The following is a 17,324-nucleotide window of genomic DNA, read 5'->3' as shown; positions in this document are numbered from 1 at the left end:
AGTCACTTATTTTCTATCAGCTTTTTATTAATTAATTTGTAAAATAGGGCTATATATACAATAAAAATACATGTAAAGCACTTAGAAATATTTAAGTACTTTATAAATATTAGTGATTATTAGAAAAGAAACAGTGTTGATGCTCTATATTAGGACTTCTAGGAAAGGATGATTGACTTGAAATTGCCAGTTGTTTGAATGCAGAGTCAGGGAAGTTCAGGTGCCACCTTTGCCATGAAGTAGATTTCCCCTCTCTCTACCTTGAGCATGCATCTAGGCCTCAGTTTCCCTGTCTATAATTTTTGGGAATTTAGATTGTATTTTAAGATGCCTTTCAGCTCTATTATTCTGGGATTCTAAGAGTAAAAGGGTGTTTCTCACTTTCATCCCTTGGAAACTTTCTTCATCACTCTGAGGATACAAACCATTTTAATTGGTATGTATTCAGCTTGGCTTTTCCCCAAATTCCCAGTGTTGCCTAGCTTTAGAAAGAGAAAATGTATAGAAATCAGAAACTTGGGATGAGCTGGGGTATGGTACAGTATTTCTAGACTCACTTTGGGAACACTGTTTGGTCTAATTATTTAAAATGTATAAATATACACTCATCGTCTAAGTCTCTGGGTGCAGTTTAAACAAACAAAATCAGACTCTGTAGACTACTGGGGCAGTATCAATGGACAATTGTCCCTCCTCTTGGACAGTAATCTAACCATCTGTGTTATGCAGTCTGCTTTCAGTTCCCAACAACCAGTTCCCCCTAGACAGCTCTGTTTGTTCATCTGGATAGTATGGCTCCTGGCCTGGCAGGGGAGCCCTCTTTTATAAACCCCAGCTTTGAGACTTGAGCTTGACATACAGCAAGTGGAGTTTTGTTCCAAATCAAGTATTCATTTACACACAATTATATCCCCATTCAGTGGGGAGACATTTTCAAAGGGGTATGTGAGTGAAAGAAGGGGGGAACACAAGGAATTCATGCATATTAATCTCTTCCAAGAATTCAGAAAGAAAATTAGTTTCCTTTCCAGTCAATTTAACTGTTTTTTTATAAAACAATTCATATCATGTAACTAAAAGGTTTTCAAGAAATATGAAGAATGCTGTTGGGATGGGTAATTCAGGCTGGAAGACTCATTTGGTATGAAGTTAAAACCTGTTACTTAGTGTGAAGACGTTGGTGATGATGTTGAAAAATAGCAACTAGAGCTGAGGATAAAATAAGACTCATTGGGATACTATATTGATCATTATTTTCAGTATAATAACTCTTGGTGTATAGTGTAAGTTCCTTTAATCCAGGAGTGGAGAATTTGCTACCTCGAGGACACATTTGGCCTTCTAGGTCCTTGAATGTGGTCTTTTGATTGAGTCAAAGTTTTATAGAACAAATCCTTTTATTAAGGGGATTTGTTCAGTGAAGTTTGGATTCAGTCAAAGTATGGCACTTGAGGACTAAGAGGGTTACATGTGACTTTGAGGCCACAAGTTCCCCACACCTTCTCTAATCATTTCAATTGTTTGTGGCTTGTTTCCCAACCTAGAAGAGGTATTAGACTGATGAGCCATTGTGCTGACCTCATTGTTGTATGCCTGTGAAACATGGACAGTTTACCAGCACCATGCCAGGAAACTGAATCGCTTCCATTTGAACTGTTAGGAAGATTCTGAGGATCACCTGGCAGGATAAGGTACCAGACACTGAAGTCCTTGCTCAAGCTGAACTGCCAAGCATTCAAACTATGCTTCAGAGAGCACAACTCCAATGGGTTGGCCACATTGTTCAAATGCAAAATGTATACTTGCCCAAAAGACTAGTTTATGGAGAGCTCACATGGGGCCAGAAGAAGAGATACAAGGACACCCTCAAGGTCTTTCTCAAGAACTTTGAAACATACTGATCTGACTTTGTTCATTATCATCTTTCAAATCCTATAGCAATCATTTGACATCAAGCTTATAATTGTCTCTAATGTTGTTTACTCAGTTTATAATCATGACCTAACTTCTTAACAAGAATATAAGTCCCACAAAGGCAGGGAGTACCTTACACCTTTTTGTATAGTCAGAGGCCAGCAACAAGCTACAGTAGGTTTTCATGTTTGTCACTGATAATAATGCTAACAATTTATTCGATAAATGTTACTGTGTACTGATTATGAGGATAGCACAATGCCAGGTATACTAGTTACTGTGGACAGCATAAAATTCGTGATAATGTTCTCTTAATTGCCAAATAGAATGGCTTTTCCCCCTCGGTCTTTAGCTTTCTTGACCGTTTGCAGTATGTAATAGTAATAAATAATGACTAGTATTTCCATAGCACCTACTATGTGCCAGGCACCATGGAAACACTTTACCAATACTATCTTATGTGATCCTCAAAACAACCTTTGATATGTGAGAAAACTGAGGCAGATTTGAAGGGACTTGCTCAAGGTCACATGGCCAATAAGTCCAGAATTAAACTTTGAACTTTCTGACTCCAGAACCAGCAGTCTCCCCACTTCGTCACCTCAATGTCTCCTAGTGCATTTGACCTTGTTGAGTTGACTACCCTCTTCTCCGTTTTGTTTGGTTTTGCTTTTCCCTCTTTCCTTGACCCTGCTGTCTCTTATTTCAATTCCCATGTGTCTGCACCTTGGAGCACAAGCTCACGGCTCAGGAGCATGGCAAAGATGCTGATTTAGCAAAGACTACTTAAATGGAATCATGAGAATCTCATTCTAGAATTCTGTCTCCACATTTGAACCTGTGGTTTGGGCTGCGCAGAGCGCGGAGCGCAGGAGGCCAAGCCAAAGCCGGAGAAAGTGAGGCTGCGGCTGAGAGCAGGGTCCCGGAGACCAGACCCACCATGTTCCTCATGAATTCATTTCTGGGCAGCAAGGCCGGCCTCAGCCGAAGTAGGGCGGGGGTCTCCACTGACAGAAGAGGCGGGGGCAGTGGCAGCCGTGAAGCTCCCATCAGTTACACTCCGCAGCCCCCGCCCAGTCGGGCCCACTTCTCCCACTCCAGTGCCAGGGAGGTTGAGGAGATCCGGTGGTTCAGGCTGCAGTTTGAGGATCAGACAGGACTTAAAATGGAAGTGAGCCCCTCGCAACTCATGGACATCTTGAATTTTGCCCTAGCTCGGTACTTTGATCGGAAGGATCGGAAGACTGGCCGTTTGGGAATCCATACCTGTCGGAGCATACTGGCCGTTATGGACAGCGAGACCAACGGCAAGCTCGGCTTTGAGGAGTTTAAGTATCTTTGGAGCAATTTAAAGAAATGGCAGGCCATCTACAAGGAGTACGCCTCGCCCCGCTCAGGCACCCTGGGCAGCCAGGAGGTCGCCGGAGCCTTTGTGGCTGCAGGTTTCCAACTCAACCGTCACCTGCACAAAATGATCATTCGTCGATATTCCAATCACGAGGGGACTTTGGACTTCGAAAACTTTATCAGCTGTTTGGTGCGTCTCGATGCCATGTTCCGTGCCTTCAAGTCTCTAGAAAAAGATGACTGTGGGTACATCAGTCTGAACACCAGAGAGTGGCTGCAGATGACCATGTACTCCTGAGACGAAGGTGTCTGTCTACCTGAGTGGTCATCAGACACCCTTCACCCCTCCCCCCTTTGCAGTTTTTTTGATCTCAGACCCCAACATAGGAACCCTCTGGCAAAGGCACCATCAAGCACCAACATTGTACCTTGTGTGCCCCCAAAAGTGGCCACCACCAAGGAGCCTCTGATCCCACCTCAGACCCCACTCCTACCTCTCTTCTCTAGAAGGTGCCAACCACCTGCTCCCACTGCCCCCTGCTCCCACTGCTCCCCACTCCAACACCCCCCCTCCCCGGATTCCCAGCACCCTTGGAAATACTTCTACTCTAATGTATGTTCACCAGCACCCCTGTAAACACATAACATGCTTTAACACACCGGCCACATGCCTCCCAGAAGATGACCAGGTGCCATCACATGGTACTCCAATAGGTTTATTCTGTATCTAGTGCTTTCTCTCATTCCCCACATGCTTCACATTCCCTCTCCTCCTCTTTCTGGGTGGGGCTGGGATCAGGTGATGGTGCTTCAGCTAGTTCCAAAGTCCAAAAAAAACAGTGGGAGAAAAAATAGAAAGGAAGAAAGACCAGAAAAAACAAAAACAAGGAACAAAGAAAAGGGAGGAAGGAAGGAAGGAAAGAGAAAGAAAGAAAAAAAAAAGAAAGAAGGGGAAAGAAAGACTATGTGTTTACTATATCAAAATCATTTTAAACGTAGGAAAACAAGGACAATTTCCACAAGTGCAAAGAATTCTATTGCCTCAAGGATATTTTATATTCATCCCAGATCTCCCACCACCCTGTGAAGAAGGGATTCAATTGTTTGATGGCCACGAATCCGTACAAATAGGGGCAATTGGCCTCTGCATTACCCTGTTTCCATATTGGTGAAGAGAGATGATTATGTGCAATGATAAATCTGGGCAAAACTTTGAAATAGGCACAGTTTCTCTTTTCTTAGCTGCTCTAATCTTCCTTTTGAGGTCTTTCTCCCTCTTATAAGTGCTCCCTCCCTGGTGCCCAAAATCCCCTTCTTCCTTCACAGATCTCTTCATACCAAATAAAACTTCAGAACTTTCCTTCCAACCTCCTCCCACAAATAGACTCAGAATGTTGCTTTGGTAATGTTATCTTGGAATGCTTTCTGATAAACTAATCCCCAATATTATGTGAGTGACTGATGATAAGTTAATGTGTTGCCTTGAAAGGCAACCTATTTTTGTTTTTACAAAGGTGTCTTACAAAAGTCTAAGGTCCAAAACATTTCTGTAGGATTTCCAGGCCATTCAAGATGCCAATGGGGTCATACTTTGGAACAGGCTAAGATTTTTCCTGGGCCCCTCTAAGAGTATCATTATGGTGATTTCCTGGTTATGAGTGAGATTGTTCCTATCCCATTCATGACCAGTGCTAACTTGTTATGTTTAGCTATAGCTACAGGGATTCTACTGACCTATATTTAATAAACAAAATCTATTCTCAGGAAGGTGTTTGTTTTTAAGTTATTCTGTTTTCCTCCTTTTATACACTGAAGAAAATTATATTTATTTTCTTATATAGCTAAGTTGCTTGATGCATTACCAGATTTCAGATATTATATAGCAAAGTTAGTCTTATATGGCAAGGTTAACCATCTTGTCCTGATGGTTGGAAAAAAGCTAAGTAGGTTTTCAAGATACATTTCTTATTAACATATTATTATGCTTATAAGCACTACTCAGGGAATAGTTCACAGATGTTGGCTAACAAGACAAATATAAATAGGAAATGACAAATTTCTCTTTCAAAGTATTGTTATTACTATTATATTTCAGCCATGATTTATGATTTCATCAGTAAAGGAAATACTCTGGATGGAAACTCCAATGATGTTTATTGACAACTGCAACTGATCTTGGAGCAAGGTTCTTAACCTTGTGCCCACTGATCCCCAAGGAATCCATGGATAGATTTCTTTGGATGCATGAACTGGAATGATGAAAAAAGAACATACATACATACATACTTACATGCGTACCTACACAGGTACTCATGTTATAGGAAGCTTTACTTTCACTAACAAATTTAGCATTTCCCTCATTTATGAACAAAACACTATTCTGAGAAGGGGTCCATAGATTTTGCCATATGAAAAAGTTAGGAATATAAAAAGTTAGGAATCTTTATCTTGCAGCATTGTCTAGGGCATTGAGAAAACTATCTTGACCATGGTCACATATGAGTATTACAGGCAAAATTTGAATAAAAGTCTTCTTGAGTCCAAGTAGACCTTCTATCCACTATTATTATAGTAAACATGAAAGTAGGCTTATTCACATAAGGCTAGAAAGATACTTGTCTGTGAGGGTCTTTGTATGTTAGCTAAAGTCTTTAGATTTTGTTTAATAGATAATAAAATATGCTACTATTTATGGTTTTGAGAAGACTGGTGAAGGAGGAGCCACAGTCAAAGAACCAGGATTAGACTCCCCACTATCCTATTTACTATTTGTATGGGTTTGAGCAAGTCATGGTCTCTTTAAGTCTCTCTCCTCCCCCCCTCCCCCTCCCTCTCCCTCCCTCTCCCTCCCTCTCCCTCTCTCTCTCTCTCTCTCTCTCTCTCTCTCTCTCTCTCTCTCTCTCTCTCTCTCTCAGACAGTTGCTCCCCGTTGTTTTACATAGCAATTTACTGATTAATCATTTTGCTTCTATGTAGTAAACCTAACACCTGCCAGTCACTGTGCCAGTTTCTACTATCAAAGAGCTTATATTTTTCCAGGGGGAGGGAACATGTACACATAAAATTATGCAAAATATTTTTTTAAAAAAATACAAAATTTTAAAAAATAGAAGTCAATGGTACTTGTAAGCTGGGGGAATAAGGAAAAGTTGTATTAGGAATTATTGTTTGGATTCAGCTTTGAAGGGATAAATGGTTTCTAAGAGGATCCCTCTAAGGAGCGAATGCACTCTGATCAGTGGCGAGGACAGCTTATGCAAAGATACAGAGATGGGAAATGAAATGTCATTTGCAAAGGACAGCAAGAAGGGGAGTTTGGCTGAACTACAAAACTCATGAAGAGGAGTAATCTGTAGTAAACTTGGAAAGGTAGGTTGGAAGCAGATTGTGACAATCTTTAAAAACCAAACTGTAGAGTTGGTATTTATTGAATCTTCAAGATAACAGGGATTCACTGTAGTTTACTAAACACAGAAGTGACAAGGTGAGACCCATGCTTTAGGAATTTCACTTTGGTAGTTATATGGAGGACTGATTAGAGCTAGGAGAGACTTGAAAGAGAGCATGAGTGATTAGGAGTGCTACAGCTGTTCTCAAATAGTAGAATGAGAAAGAAACCATAGTTATATCAATGTGTTTCTTATATTGACATTACACATAACAATACACTGGAAAAGTTAGTGATTCATTTGCAATTAGGTGTTTTTGAACATTAAATGATGTGTTTATGACTTGAACAACTTTAAGTATCTTCTGTATTGTCTTGAAAACTGTGACTGTAGCAGCCTGTGAAAACAGAACTGCATAAGGTATTTTAAATGTTATTAGTAACTGTAGTCATAACTACCAGGCTATCAATTCTTAGGCCAAGGTCTTTAAATTGAATTGGAAGTCTTCAGCCCTTAGATCATCATTGCTTGGACATGAGAAAAGCAGGATGCTAAAGATTGGGCTTTAACAATATGCTTTTATTTGGGGGATTCTTTTTCTTGAAATACCTTATGCATACAAATTGAATTTGCGTCATTTGTGTATGGGGAGAAAGGTGACTGGGAGCATCAATCCACCTACTACATATTTTCATTTTCAGCTCATAATAGCAGTAACAACCTCAAGTGCAGAACATTTCATGGGAATTAATGACTGACTGGAGTTAATGGACCAAAGTACAACTCCTCCCAGGTGATCATTAATCTGTAGGAAATGCCCAGCACTGCAATTGTAAAGGCTTAAATAAAAGAAGCTCCCTGGAGAAGGTGAAGAGGAGCACTCTGCCTAGGTTTGTCGCCACTGGACAAACAGCAGTGTCGATTTGTGAATAAATCTCTTGAGAAATAAATCATCTGTGTTTCAATTGTTCTATTTCCCAAACTATTGTGCAGCATTTACAACTTTTCCAAGTGCCTATGGGAGGTTGTATTTCTTCAAAATTTACCATAAGAAGGAAAGATCTTCACAAGAGGACAGGAAAAGAGCATTCTGCACTGCAAAGAATCAATGAAGAAAATTAGCCTTTGGCAAACCTTTTACTTCAAACCTACACCTGGATTAAAAAGCATCTATGATTTCATTACTTAACATTTACAACATCCATGGTCAATGTACCCCTGAATGTTTCCAAATTCATCATTTTTAACATCATCCCCTTGCTTTTCCAATATAAACACATAGAGCTTCCGAATTTAAATGACCAGAATGTATCAATCCATCAAGAGACACTGACAACTAGTTGAAATAGACTGTTGGGATCTGAATCAGATCTGGGTTCAGAAATAACCTTCCCTAATCATTTGAACTGTCCCTGATGTTATGTGCCTTAGTTTACTCCTTAGGTCTCACCTGCTCAGTTATAAATGAGGAAGTCAGCCTGGAGCTCCAAAACTGATGGACTTGTAGATATTAAATGTATTTCTATTTATCTAAACTTCTTTATCATCTCTCTATCATCACCATCTTCATCTTCTAACTAGTTATTTTTCTATATCTCAAGAAGTACAAAATAGTGCTTTAAGAGGAATGCCTTGTCCTTACCCATTTTTGCATCTACTCCCTGAAATCATGGTATTGTGGAGATAATCCAGAATTTGGAGTGAAAGGACCTGAGTTCAAATCCTAGCTCTGCCTCTTACTACCTGTGTGGTGCCAAACATGTCACTTCACCCCTTTGGGTTTCAGTTTCCTCATCTCTAAAATGTAGGGATTATAGAAGATAATAAGTCTAAGTCTCTTCAATGTCTAAATTAATAATATTGTTATAGATAAATCTCTCTGCCTTTCCATACTATGTTCCAGGGAGATTGTCTTTCTTGTTGCTCTTTGCACATGACCCCACATCAAATATCTCTATGCCTGGAATTCTCTCTTCTTCACATCTTGTCTTTTAGAATTTTTTTTAAACTCAGCTATTGCATTGCCTTCAATAAGCAATCTTTCCTAGTTCTCCCAGGTGCTGGCACTTTCCACCCCATGTTACTAATGACTCCATGTGTACATAATTATATTTCATGTAACAGGAAATTGGCAATGAGAACCTAGCTTCCATAAAGATGTGTACTGAATTTGACCTGATGCAATAGCCATGTAATATCTGGAGGTTGTTTCAAGACCATTTAACACATGGTAAAGAGAAGCTTTTTAGCCAGAACTGAACCTGCATAGAAAAGTCCCCAGTGACTCAACCTTGTTCTCTTTCCTTCCTGGCTGCCTTTGAATGAAAAGGAAATGACTATCATAAGCTTTGGGATGAGAAGAGAGACCTAGCTACAGCGATCTATTCTGTCCGCCTTTGATAATATGCGGCTATCAGCATATAGCCTTGATGTTGCTTCTGTCCTTGTACGTCTATCCTTTTCAACCTTAGATGGAGTATTGGTGTTAGAATGAACTAGACTGCAACTTTATCAGCTTCTAAAAGTCAAAAGAACAGGATGGCAGAGGTCCAGGACAGACATCAGTGTAAGAATTTGTTGGCAGTTGAGTCTGGTGAGGAGTGAAGCAAGCACCTAGGGAGATGCTTGATCCAGAATAGCAGTGTAATGAACATCGTCAAGAGAGAACAACTTGTCCATCAGTTGTGCTCCATTATAACATGAATTCGGTGAGGATTACTGCTTTGTAGCAACTCATTTAAATTGGAGTCCACCCTTTCCAGAGACTGAGAAGTGGGGTTGTAGGAGTGGCAGAATAGGAGTGGAAATGAGATGCCTCCCTTCTTGCTATTTTTTTCTTAATAAATATCCCTTTGTAAAATCTAATTGATGCCAATGGGTTAATGATACTGAGTCACTAATCACTGATGCTTGATATTAAGAAATATACTTTGAAATGTGAGGTCAAGCCTATAGAACATACCCCTTCAGCCTCTCAATGTTTCATGTTTTTTGTCCTTAGCTTTTAAAGAGGATCAATGACATAATGGGGTGATGTCTTGACCTGTATGTAAATTGGATTTAAGTGAGGCAGAGTTACACAAAGTTGTCAGCCTCACTCTCTCTTCCTGAGTCGTTGAAGTCCATTGACAAGACAAAAGTCAGGACAATTGGAGATGTCCCAAGTTGCAGTGAATGACCATGACATGTTCTATGTCTGGCCAATCACTAAGAGTTCTGCAGAGCACTTTGGACACCTTCTTTGCCCAAAGTTTTCACATCTGCCCATTCTACATGCTTGTTATATCCTCATGCCTCTCTGATGGGTTTGAGGCCAGGTTACCCTCAACCTGGTTAAGATCACATTCTAAGATGGTTTTACCACTGATTAGCTGCTGTGTTTGTTACAGCTTCTTGGAGCCACAAATGAGAGTTGGAGGACAGGTGGACACTAAAGGTGAATAAGCAACCCCCAAAAGGGTGTGGCAAGACCTCACACCAGACAGACTAGTCCACTCTGAACACCCCATATACCCCAGTACCACCTCAATGGTACCTCCAGACCAGAGCAGAACATATGACGTTCCTATGGGAAATTAACTTGCTAATGAATGTGGGTAAAGAAATTTAAGTCTAGAGGCTCAACATATTTGTATAAACATATCGTTATACTTTCACTGTTGAACTATAAGCCCTCTGAGACCAATTACTCCTCATTTTTGTCTTTTTATCCCCTGACATAGCACAACATATTTTTTAACATGGAACAGTTGTTGGTTGATTAAATGATTGTTCCTAATTATGTAATCATAAATATGTCTAAGAATATTTTAAATACAGTTGTGGGGGAACAGTTTGGGGGTAAGAGCAGGGGAGAGAATGTTGTCATGGGAAGAATGTTTTTATTCAAATAGTATTCCACATTATTTTATAGCAAAATTTCAGTACAGTGGCCTGCAGGTTCTTAATAAATGTTTGTTGATTATAATTATTGAACCATTTTTTTAGTTTCTGAGAACATATATCTCCCTACCTAGCTTTAGAAAGACTTTAGTATTTGAATCTTCATTCAAATCATAACATTTTATAGCTAGAAAGAACTATAGAGGACATTTAGATTGAACCTCCTTTTTATACTTACAATCTTCTCAGAGAAAGCTAAAGCCTAGAGAAGCTGGACATGCTATATTAACACAGGGGCAGAGTGGTGGTTTTGAAACTGCATTCTCTTGATTTCAAATCCACTTCTTTTTTCAGTATACTATACTGCTTCCCTAAAGACAAATCAACTTGCTTGCTGCCACCAAACAATTTATTAACTTCAACAATTTGTTTAGGTGTGGTGTTTTGTTAAACTCTCATGCATGAGTAATTAGGAGATAGCAGAGATTCAATCCAGATGAATTAAGGGATAAAGTATGAGTACTGTACTTAAATTTATAACAAATATATGCAATTTATGGTAATATTGTTCGTAGCAGGTATTCCATCACTTCTGACCTTCTCTGTTTGCCTGTTTCTCTCTTTATATATTTTTTCTTTATTTTTTATATTTCCACTCTTTTTATCCTCCCCCTTTTCTTCACCTCTAATTTCTCTTTCTCTCTGGCATTGACATTTAATAGCATAACACTCATCTGCCATTTTTGATTAGTACCAGAAAGACAAAGGACTCCAACTGATGCAAAATTTTATCATAATTTTATTTTGTTGCAAAAATTTTTACCCTTTTAAAATTCTCTTTGCCTTATGGATGGAAAATATAAATGTACTATGTTAATTGATGCAGCTTGGTCCTTTAAGGTATTCTTAAATATCAGTGCTTCTTGTGTAAACCCTGCTGCTGGCTTTCTAAGTAAGGAATCCATTAACCCCCATGGAAATGAAGATCTAAGTTACCAAGCCAACAGTCACAATCACTGGAAGGAGTCTGAAGCCTACTAGCCTGCTTTTCACTGAATTCATTCTTTTAGTTGACTTTTCCCATCCGTTATCATGATAACCTTCCATTCTCTTCAATGAGGAGATAATTAAGTGTTAACCCAGGTGCCTGAAGTAAAAAAGCCATAACTTCTGGGCTGGGATCTTGATATAAGATGTGTGGGAGACCATGGAACTACTGTTCTTATCATTTCAGGATTTGGCACTTTATAAATCCTTCTAAGCCCACATTGAAAAGGTCATCTGAACTCAAAACAACTAGCAAATGCCAATCTGTGAATGTATATTTCCTTTTCCTTTTTCAAAGCTGTAACCATATTCCTAACAGAGTCTTGTCCATAAAGCATAGCAGTTTTAGCATGTAAGTCAAGTTAGGCAATAAAATACTAACACAATTCAAAATATGCCTATCAAATGAGGTATTGAATGCATACTCAGTAGGTCTATTCTCTCTTTGAGTGGATATTCAACAACTGTTTCAGTGAAAGGATAAATATAGAGAAGTGACAGTTATGATAGGAAATAAGAATGAAAGTACCAAAATAAATATACAAGAACAAACACATAATTTTGAAAGTAAAAAATCACACAAAAACAGATCTTTGACATTAAAGAACATTCTCCACCCCAAGATTTATAGGGTTGGGGGTTATTATATGGCATGATTGCAATTCCTGCTTTTTCAGATTCATCTGGCACATAATATATATTTTTCTTGACTCTCATCTCTTACAATCACACTTATAGACAAATTTCTAGTATTGTTAAATCCAGACTTGCCACAGAATAGTTAGAACAAGATTCAGGAAAAGATGTTATTGCTATCATTATCTATAGAAAAAAATCAAACCATTAATAACTTAAAACAAACAATATTTTTCAGAGTTTGAGCTTAAGCTTATACAGTTTGTAATGTAGCATGGTTGGGCAGAATGCATATAAGATGGGTAACTGAGAAGTGTTTGGCTATTTGCATCCATATATATCTGGCCACAGATTAGATTTTTCACATTAGCACTAATCACCCACAAACTATACCAATCCTGGAATTTGAGATTCTTGAGTGCCAGTCTTTGAGTCTGAGTGCTGTGCATTATTGGGCTTGGTACAATGCCTAAAATATGCCATCAGGTTCTATCAAGAACATTAAATGAAAAATTAATTTCCCATAAAATATTGTATGGTTATCTATATCAGATCTTAAAAAGAACTCACTTTAATTTCCAGGGAAATTATCTGCAGAAATCCAAACGAGCTCAGACATGTTCAAGAAAACTGAATAGCTGCTGCGCAGGCAGATGGGAAACTTGAACTACATTCAAGAGTACTGTGAATAATAGTTTAGTAGGCTGTTAAATGTGTATGAACTGTAAAAGTTGCCTGCAAGAAATGTTAAAAGATAAGGATTATATTACTTACTATTCAGCAGCATAAACGAGATAGAAAAATAAATGGCCTAACTTTTAATCGTTTTATATGCATTAAGAATTAGAGAATTTGACAGCATGTACGTTACTTCAGAGTTCATGCCTCAAATTTATTTTATGGGACAGCAGATTTATTCATCTGAATCATGACCATGGACATTCCAATGTCATCTTTCAAGGAACTGGACAAGACTTGATATGACATAAGAAGTGTGAGCATAGCTGTTATGGAGCTACAGGCTAAACAGACAGATCAGGAATCCACCTAAGGACTACAGTAGTCAATTTATCCTGTTCATTACCTGCCGAAAGTTTTAAGTGTATTTTTTATGGATTTTATATATAGTAATTACATGTAACTAGTATTAGTTGTATATAAAAGTAGTAAAAGAATGGGATGGAATTATTGAGAAAGAATAAGACTTGGAAGACATTTGTACTCTTGTCAATTGTGTTCCATTACGGAAGGGGCGAAATCTACTGACTTTGCTAAAATAAAACTATCAAAACACTTTTTTATCTTATTTTGTTTAGTTTTCCTTTATCTATGCATGCCCACATTTTAGGAGCTTAAACCCCATAAACTCAAAATAGTGTTGTGCTGTATTAATTAAATTATAGACTTCTTTAATAATGGCATTCATTTTTAGAATTTACATAAATTATTCATTATACTCCCAGATTTTAAGCGCTGATGCGAATTCTTCATCTCTGCCCCCAAGATGCCCTTATTTCCACCAAAATATTCAACTATAAGGTGAGAATACTGATTCCATATTGATATTTTTGGCAATACCCTTATGCTATCTTTTTTGAATCGCAAAATCATATGTGAATGCTTCAAGGAGCTGTGATTAGAAATAAGATACTCCCCAGTGTATTAGTTCTGTGATAAAGAGAAGTGGAGGCACAAAAGTCTCAGCACAATCAGTTTATTAATAAGGTGGCAATTACCAATAAATTGAGATCTAATTTTCCAGTAGTCAAGGACACCTCTAATAGCCTTTTTTTCATACAGTAAAAAGATAGTTTATATGAGGTGCCTAAAATATTTCTGTAATGAAAACTGAACTAAGACTGTATTTTGTCTATAGTAGAGGGAAGGGTTACATTTGTCCTCACTCAGAAGAGGGGATCTCCAAGACCATGATACTAGGGAAAACACAGAGATGAACAACATCCTCTGGAAAGTCCCATATTAGGCAATTCTCTACATCAGAGTGGTCGGGTGTTAAGGAAAACATTGAATAGCTAGGTCAACTCATGTCCACCACCACCATTGCCTCCCTTCACTCCCACCCCTTTCTGGGATGAGACAGGTTGAATCCAGGCTATAGACCAGAGGAATAAGGAAGTTAAACTCTTACAGATTCTGCTACCAAGGCCTACCTAAATCTAAGTTATAAATACTGATTCCAGTAATTAATGCAACTCTCCATTTTTAATCAATCATTAATTTAAATTTTACACCTCCTTCCCTTGACCCCAGCTTTCCTGCCTAATTTTTCTGTTGTCTCCTCCATTAGATTATTAGCTCTTTGAAAGCAGAGATCGTCCTGTTTATTAATTGTATCCCCAAAATTTAGCACACTGTCTGATAGATAATAGGCATAATCAGACCTGCTTAAATGTGGAATGTGTTGCATTAGGAAATAATGACTTCCCAGTCTCTGGAGGTCATACATTTATTCCTCTTCAGTATGCAATCCTGACTGTCTTCTAGTCTTTCTCTACTATCATCTATCCTCCTCCGCCCCTCTTAGCATCCTAGTATGTGATGTTTTCTCCTACTAGAATGGGAGAATGCTTATTGAAAACAAGAAGTATCTTTGTGACTACTTACATTTGTACTCCCAGGGTTTATAAAGGGGATTAAGCATTTATGCAGCATCTTTATGTGTCAGGCACTGTGCTAAGCATTTTTTTAAACAAATCTTTCAATTGATCATCACAACAGCCTTGTGAAGTAGGTACTGATATTATCCCTATTTTGCATTTGAAGAACTGAGGCACAGGATAAATGATTTGCCCAGATTGTCACAGCTAGTAAGTGTCTGAAGTCAGATTTAAACTCAGATCTTGATGACTCCAGGCCAGCACTCTATCCACTAGCTACTTATCACAATTATTGGCACACATTAAGTGATTAATAACTGTTTGTTGAATGACTGAATGAGTGAAGATGTGACTATTAGATCTGATATGTGCATTTGAAAATGATCCTGCAGGTGCACATTGATGTTACAGGATTTGGTTACAATGGAATCCAGTGACTAATTTGAGGAACTTTGCCTTTGATCTTAATTATTAAAATTACCTGTTGTTTATTCATCTTTTATTTCACTGGAGCAGCCTGTGAAATTCTAAATTCCAAGTAGACATCTTTAAACATTACAAGCTTGTGATACTTTATCCAGTGTCCTACTTCCCTCTTTATTTCTATACTACATCTTCATTACAAACACACTGGTTCAAGCTATTGCTGTAGGGGTTAAGCAGGAGGTATTTATTAAAACTAAATTCAAACAAATGTTAGACAGCTTAGAATAGCTACTGGAAAAGTAGAGATAAAAGGCCATTTGTTGGCTTAATTAAAATTAATCAGAAATAATGAACCGGCTATGGGAAGAAATAATATAAACACATAACACTAATCTCCCAGATCCAAATTAGCACAACAATTTGACTCCATGTCTCATTGATTTGATATTTAAGGACAGGAGATGATATTTGAAAGAGCAGAACTAGTTAGCAAACAAGAAAGCTAATACTTAAAGGCTTTGATTCAACATCTTTCTTTAATGTTTTCAAACAATTCATAATTAAAAGTCCTCCCATCTTCAATACTAGAAATCATTTCTTAATGCAAACTTAATTGGCTGTTATTACCAGACTAGATTAAGTAGGTTGTAGTCCTCATGGTGAGTTTACCTATTATACTTATAATTGGAAATAAGGCTTGCTCTAGATCTCTCTCATAGTCTAAAATATGCATTCAGCTTTTGTTACTATGAACCACTAGCACATTCTTAAATTGGTAAATTCATAAACCAGCTCTGCTCTCTCTTTAGTTGTAACCTACCATATGGATTAATTTCCTCTCTAGGAGCTTGAAGGGCTTGTGGGCTTTGTGACTGGGGTATTTGCATTTCTCCGCATAATCCCTAAAAATGTGAGAACTTGATGCTCATGAGTAGGGGGATGGGAATTACTCTACAGTTACTTTTAATCATGGGGAAAAATAGTTTTTACTTCTTTAAATTGAAGACAAATTAAAATGAAGATTTAAATACTTTAAATCTAAGCTTCAAATAATTTTCTAACTAGATTGACTTTCAACCAATTTTTAGAAACCTGTAAAGGTGATATTAAGCAATTTTATTGCACCACCAAAAGTTTAAAAAATAGATTCTTTCTACTGTTGAGTCTCTTTTTTTATGTAGATAAAACTCACTTTCCTAAGTGCTGTATTCCTCTGACAACCCTCACTTTATAATGAAAATCCTCAAATACATGTCTGTGGTCTTATTGATATTTATATTTCTTCATAAACCATCTATTTCCAGGTGTCTTTCTACCCATGTCTTTCTGCTAATTTTCTACAAGGGATATATTTAGCATGTTGGAAGCCTTCCTTGCTTTCTACTGATGTGCTTATCATAAGAATTAAGAATTTGATCGTTTTGTTCACGTTAATTAAGCAATAAATTAATGAAAATAGAACAAGAAGAGAGAGTGTAGAGTGAGGAAAATGCATCTTTTTTTTGGCTAATAAAGTCTGATATTCAAGATATTCAAGGAGTTGATACAAATATATAACCCAAGATTTATTCCTTAGAACATAGTCAAAAGATGGGAATAATTGAAAGAAAATACAAACTCTCTAAAGGATCAAGGAACAATATCTTCCATGCTAAGAAAATTAAAAATTAAAACATCTTAGAACAATCCACATTGGTGAAGAAAATTATTTCAAAGTCAATATTGAAAGGCTACCTAAAGGTATGTATGCTTTAATAGAACTAAGGTTTTATAAAATCATTTGGTATAACAATTTGGAATAGTATAAGAAAAATGACTAAATTCCTCATATTCCTTTGCTCAGAAACCCCAGCAGAGGGGTTTTAAATCAAGAAAATAAAAGGCAAAAGAAAAATATCTGCAATTGGGTTCTTTGTGGTAGAAAAAAACTGAAAATAGGTATACAGCAATTAGGGAATGGGTACAAAAAAGACAATGTGATATGAATGAATTTAATATTATTATGTAGTAAGAGATAATTTCAAGAAAATTCAAACAAATCTGGGATGTGAACTAATGCAGAGGA

At 37.5% G+C, this 17,324-nt stretch overlaps 1 protein-coding gene across 1 annotated transcript; it reads left to right on the top strand.

The window, feature by feature from the left end:
* The first annotated feature begins 2,738 nt into the window (after positions 1 to 2,738).
* Positions 2,739 to 4,710, top strand: LOC140513296 (calpain small subunit 1-like). The gene has a single exon (XM_072622882.1). It carries the CDS (start codon positions 2,855 to 2,857, stop codon positions 3,557 to 3,559), a length of 705 nt encoding a protein of 234 aa, XP_072478983.1. The 5' UTR covers positions 2,739 to 2,854; the 3' UTR covers positions 3,560 to 4,710.
* The last annotated feature ends 12,614 nt before the right edge of the window (positions 4,711 to 17,324 follow it).

This window comes from Notamacropus eugenii, chromosome 7, assembly GCF_028372415.1.
Source record: "Notamacropus eugenii isolate mMacEug1 chromosome 7, mMacEug1.pri_v2, whole genome shotgun sequence".
NCBI classification, from domain to species: domain Eukaryota; kingdom Metazoa; phylum Chordata; class Mammalia; order Diprotodontia; family Macropodidae; genus Notamacropus; species Notamacropus eugenii.
The sequence above is the reverse complement of the archived record's forward strand: the minus strand, read 5'-3'. Positions and strand labels throughout refer to the sequence as shown.